The sequence below is a fragment of the Pinus tabuliformis genome, chromosome 9, assembly GCF_031772625.1.
Source record: "Pinus tabuliformis cultivar Carrire ecotype Pingquan chromosome 9, CPIR1, whole genome shotgun sequence".
NCBI classification, from domain to species: Eukaryota; Viridiplantae; Streptophyta; class Pinopsida; order Pinales; family Pinaceae; genus Pinus; species Pinus tabuliformis.
Window position 1 is genome coordinate 1,838,158,227 of NC_142307.1, and position 6,195 is coordinate 1,838,164,421.

A 6,195-nucleotide genomic window follows, 5' to 3' on the forward strand; every position below is an offset into this window, starting at 1 on the left:
GGATTGTATCTGAACCGAGGATTAATAAAAGATAAGTTGATTCTGAAATATTGTGCATCTGCTCGTAGATCTGTGTGTTTATGATTTTCTTGTATTTATGCATCTCTTTATAGTGTTATGATTGCACGCACTTGTTATGAATGTTGAATGGTTAATACCAATATTGGGTACACACAATTAAGTCAAGATCTATAATAGTAGCATAGTAAGGATAACGGATCTAGATAGCACCTCTTCGCGCTTTTTACAGAGCTGCGTGGAAGCAGTCGTACAAGTTGCGAAGGTTAGACGGCTGGGCAGAGAAGGGAAAGCACGTAGATTGGGTTCGCGAACTTCCTACACCTCATCAAGACATCCCTAGGGTGTGGAAACCTGTTTCCAACACCCTCACATACTACCTCGGTGAGACCTCAGTCCACGCATCGTGGGCTGTTGCCGAAAGGGCTGGTAGTTTTGGGATTTGTTTGGTTAAATCACTTCTGAACCTAGGTCAGGCCCCAACAAGCCAATAGAGATGTACGAGACCATGCTCAAAATTTCCAAAAGAGTGCAAATAATGTATGAAACTCTACACCAGAGACAACAAGGAAAGGTATAACTACTCTCGACATTAAAATGTTCTTTTTGATTATAATCATGTTTTTAATGATGAACATAAAACATGGCATGAAAAACATGTACCTTTTGTGGATGACATAACCATAAATTTTCTAAGTGTTGGAAAAGATTAGAAGCACACAAAAGGATGAGCTGTGAAAGACCAGCTCAACAGTAGGTAAAGAAACATGTTAGGCAGATTTGGAGAAAGAGGACCTATTGCAGTCATTGCGATAGAAGTGGCCATCAAATAGCCACTTGTTGGAGGCTTCATCCAAAGCAGTGCCTTAAAGACAAAGTGTCGGTGCATGAACCAGGTGAAGCAATTATTTGACAAGCAAAACCACCACAGGGGAATGACCCATTCACATTTATAAGTGAAAAGTGATTTCTAGATATGTTAGCTTTTCATGGCCATGCTTTTGTAAATATTTTGTTGCATTTTAAGATGTAAAAGTGATGATGTTTTTTCCATTACTTGTTAGGAAACAATGATGTCTAGTCTTATTTTGTGTTTCATTTTACACTCTGAAAGTGATGTTGTGTTTCCATCACATGTCAAAGAAAAATAGTTTTTGGCCTTATCTTTGTAAATCATGTGTTGCAGTGATGATTTGTTTTCCATCACTTGTTAAAGCAACAATGATATGTTGGCCTTGTTTTCATGACTATAGGATTGTTCCCATTTCGATGTAACTTGACCACCGAGTATGTGTTATAAACTCGCAGCAAGTGTGGGATGCTTGGGTCATTATTTGGTCATGAAATTCAAGCATGTAATTTGCAAAATAATGCACTACAGGTTGCATAGGTTGCAGGAGTCAACTCATCACTTAAGGCTCCAAGGAACAAATGTGAAGGAGATGGAAGCGAGACCTTTTTTAGGATGCTTGTGACGCAGAAAAGGAACAGAGAAGTTGCATATTACTTTTTCATGCTTTTGGAGGACCAAAAGCTCCTCAGTGAGGACGATTGATCCAAGTGGCTCTAGAGGCACACACAATACAAAGAGGGCTTATGGAAGCATGAAACTCAAAGTGATCGAAATGCTTTCGACCAAGGACTAGAGCGTATATCTTGTCGTCCTGACCGCAATGGTGTGAACGGTTCATCAATCTGAGCTCGTATGAAGGAGAACGAGCCAGTCAAAGTTTTCGTCAAAGTTGGGTTGTGGGCTAGGTTTAAGTGTCCTACAATTTGACCGACCCCAAGGCTTGAAACCTAGCTCCCGAAAGTAGGCGAATTTTTTGGATCGTTAATTTGTCTAATATCCACTATATTAGACAAATTAAAAAAAAATGTTTATTATGTAAAAAATATCAAAAAAATATAAATATGGTGGCAGGCCACCACCCCTGCCACCCCCAAACTATATTATAAATTTTTTTATTAAAATTGGCCGATGGGCCATGACCCCCGTCGGCCCCCCCAACCAACCCACATAACATAAATTAAGATAATATGGATCGGTGGCCATTACCCTGCCGAGTCCTACAACCATGTCCCACATTAAACAATATTAATGGGTTGTGGGCGGCCCACCTACAGTGGACCTGGCCCACACCCAACACTCCATATATATATATATATATATATATATATATATATATATATATATATATATATATATATATATATATATATATATATATATATATATATATATATATATATATATATATATATATATATATATATATATATATATATATATATATATATATTGCATTATAATGAGGCCGGTGGGAGTTGAACACACAGCCGATGGGAGGTTCGGTACCACCCACGTGGTAGCCCCATGTTAAAACCATTCCACACCCCATGTCATATTATGCCAACAACACAATGCACCATTTCCACATTTAATACAATGTGATATGGAAGTTAGGGAGCAGGCCGCCCAATGCGGACCCGACCTCCAAAGCAAAAAAAATCATGCAGTTTTTAAAAATGGTTTCAATGTAAAGAAACTGCACCATTTTATATAATGGTTATGTGTAATTTTGGAGGGGTCAGGATTTGATCCCCAGGCCTCTTTGCCTCCTTTAGTCCGCCTTAACCACTATGCCAAACCAACCCACGTGGTAAAGTCCGCCTATTCAGTCATATCAAACCTATCATTTGTTCAGTGCACCCAGGCATGGAGGATCGAGGAGCACACATGGATTGAGGCATTTTTCTAATTATTTTTTATTGCAGGGTGGAACCATGAACCTAGGAATAACACAGGCAGAACCATGATTGGGCGAAATTCTTAGGAGGATGAAAATTTTGCAGTGTCAAAATTGGACAAATTTTATGTTGATCTTACACCTCTCAGCGACACGAACATGATGGCGTAGTCAAAAATTCAATCTGAGCAACATATTTGCAGAGGCACTAGAGGAGGGAAACTAGGGGGAATCTAAAAGATTCCTTAAGCCCCAAATTTCCACTTTCTCAGAATTCATAAAATTGACAATCGATTTTGCACTATTCGACACCACAAATCTGATGGTGTGTTCAGATTTTCTATTTGATCATTTAATTTTTCGGCCACTTTTCAAAGTGCAGTGCAGGTGTTAGCATGCATGTGTGAGTAGTCATTTCCATGTGATTTGATGTTGTGAGATCGATGGTACAGACAACTTCAGCAGTTTGACATCCTTTTATTCAGATGGCCGCAATATGTGAGGTATATGCAATGTGTTCATGTACTTCTTTCGATACGAGATGCATTGTGCTGCATAGATCCATGTTTGATGTTTGATGTGGGATCTTGTTTTCTTACTTGTTTCATGATTCCTGCTTGATGTGATGCAGAATTATTTGTGGGATGTACTTTTTGTCATGATTCGTTATGTTTTATTTGAGATCCCTTTGTCATCATGTTGATGCAATACTCATCTCATCGCCATGTATGTCTGAATCGAGATCCCTTTTATGCCATGTTGGCGGGATGCCCATTATCATCATGCATGAGTTTAGGTCATACTGATAGGAGTCCTTTTTGAATGAGAGTTCCTATAGCAAAACATCTCTTGGAGCCACTCCTGCATGAGGGAATTTTCCTCGTATGATAGTGACGTCACCTCTTATTTACATCATCACTATTGATAACACTTAATGCAGCGGCCTACACCATCTTGTCACCAGGGCCCGGAGACGTAGTCCCTCTTGGACGAAATCCATTATCAACGTCTTGTTATTTGATGTTGTTGATGATCGTCATGTTCCTTCTTCTTGAAAGCATGCGTTTATGTTCCTTTATGCTATTTTAATTTCAATTCTAATCACATCATGAAAGAAAAAGATCTTGGTTAAATCCGGGAGTTGAGTCAACTCGGATCAATAGATGATTCTAATTCAACTAATGATATGGATGTTTCTTATGATTTTGAATTAAATTTTTCCACTAATTTTGAGTTAAATTCATTTAAAGAAGTTTCTCCTCATGATGAATGGAAAGAACCAATGCATAAAAAGTTTGATGTGTTGGAAAATTGACTAAATTGGGGTGAGTGGGGGGATGAATCAGTTTAGTGCATTTGTGGAAATTAAATTCTATTTATTTTTCAATGGTTAACTGAATTATTAATGAGTGACATACACCTTATGAACAACATATTTAATATGTAAAAAACATGAAATATATAAACCACAACATAACCACTTTCATGATAGCATAAAATCAATACACAAAATCATAATATGCGCACTAGATATAAGTGGAAATCCATAAATGGAGAGAACCACAACTTTGTTATTGTTGTGATGCAACTACAAGTTCCTCCTCCCTCTATTACATCTGATTTTATATAGGCTCCAACCTACAGGAGGTTTCTACCTCAATTATTCTACAAGCTTCAACTTGCAAGGAAGCTCCAACTCCCACAAATTTTCTATAGGCTACAACCCACAACATGCTCTAACATGTTCTTTATCAAGATACAACTTGAAAGGAGAATACAATCACCTGATACATACATGAAACAACATGTTTTTTACCTAGTTTGTAACTCCCCATACCTTCATCTCAATCTTTGCTTCTTTTTCTCCTCAAATATGCTTCACATATGTTGTTCTTTGCACCAAGTAACAAGAACTCAGAATGACTCAATCAACTCTCACATACTCTCTAACCCTCTAACCTTAAAACCTTCCAACCTCACACATTTTTATGAATGAACTTTGTTGGTTATTAGTATTCCATACAAGAATCTAAAATGAACAACTTTGTCTCTTTTCATTCCATGCATTCATTTCTAAATTATTTCAACATTTAAATATTAAAATACATAAGATAAAGGAATGTTTATTGATGGGCACTCTACAGTCTAGGGTTTGAACATCTGTAGTGACGGTAGGCTCTGTAAATCTGCAGCATTCTAAAATCACTGACGGATTCAGGTCCATCTCTTCAATGGACTGAGGGTACACGACCTCATGGAGCCCCAGCCAGGGGGGGTGATGAACCTCCCCCAAAAAGCGACAATGAATAGTTCTTGAATGAGGAAGGAAAGGGAGCTACAAGTCAGAATGAGAAAAATGAAGTTCCGGAAAGCCAATAGGCGAGACAAGATGAAAAGTCACCAGAAGTACACTCTGCTACATGCAAACCAGTGGTCTCTGTTCGCCCAAGGGTAGAACTACCAGGCCATCGAATCGACGCAAGGATCCAGTTCATGAAAGATCATGCTCTAATAGGGAAATTCATTGGTCTGTGGCCAACCGAAAAAGATTTAAGAATCTGGATAAACACGAAATGGCACCCTAAGGGGCATATCACCCTGCAGCTGGGGCCGAAAGGGTTCTTCACTGCTATCTTCAACTGCTTGGAGGATAGAAATAGGGTTCTTGATGGCGGGCCCTATTTCTTCAATGCAGCTGGTTTGTTTCTCAGAGGATGGGTGGAGCGCTTCAACCCAGATAAGGAGGACCTCAGCTGGGCTCCGGTGTGGATCCGCTTATACTCGCTTCCAGTGGAATACTGGGAGGAAGACTCCCTACAGGTGATAGGAAACACCCTGGGTGAGTTTGTCAAAATAGCAGAGGAAACGAAAACATGCAGATACACTTCTTATGCTAGAATCTGCGTATATATGAATCTTAATCAGGCTCTTCCAGATGCGGTAAGCATTTCTCACTTTGACATTGAATGGATACAAACGATTGACTATGAACATGTGCCCTTTCGATGTCGAAGATGTCATGCCCTTGGGCATTTATTCAGGGACTGCCCTCTAACACAGAAACCCCCTCCCGCCACGGATCCAGAAGCCTCTGAAGTAGGTGGCTTCATCAAGGTCAAAAATCGCCAGAAAGCCCACAAGAAACATGCTCCAAAACCAAAGGTAGCGCAAACCAGTCAACCCGGGCCCTCAACAAGCAACAGTTTTGGTGTCTTAGCCAACTAGCCGGAAATGCAAACGAATCCACCGGAGCCAGAAACAATGAGCGACGACCACTCAAAGGAAGGAAAACCCACAATGTCACAAGCAGATACTCAAGGTAAGGAGGCTTCGACCTCAGACAAGAAAAAAGAAATATTATGGAGTGCTCAAGCCATGCAGTTGGAGATCCCAAACCCAAATGCTAGCTTAGAAGAGGAACCAATGG

The 6,195-nt window shown here is 39.5% G+C and overlaps 1 protein-coding gene across 1 annotated transcript; it reads left to right on the top strand.

The window, feature by feature from the left end:
- The first annotated feature begins 5,261 nt into the window (after positions 1-5,261).
- On the top strand, positions 5,262-5,993 carry LOC149156148 (uncharacterized). The gene has a single exon (XM_089444658.1). The coding sequence runs from the start codon at positions 5,262-5,264 to the stop codon at positions 5,991-5,993; it is 732 nt and encodes a 243-aa protein (XP_089300784.1).
- Positions 5,994-6,195: the final 202 nt, after the last annotated feature.

What these genes read in the sequence shown, in the direction of transcription:
- LOC149156148 (XM_089444658.1), top strand. Translation starts at nt 5,262, where the DNA reads ATGAAAGATCATGCTCTAATAGGGAAATTCATTGGTCTGTGGCCAACC.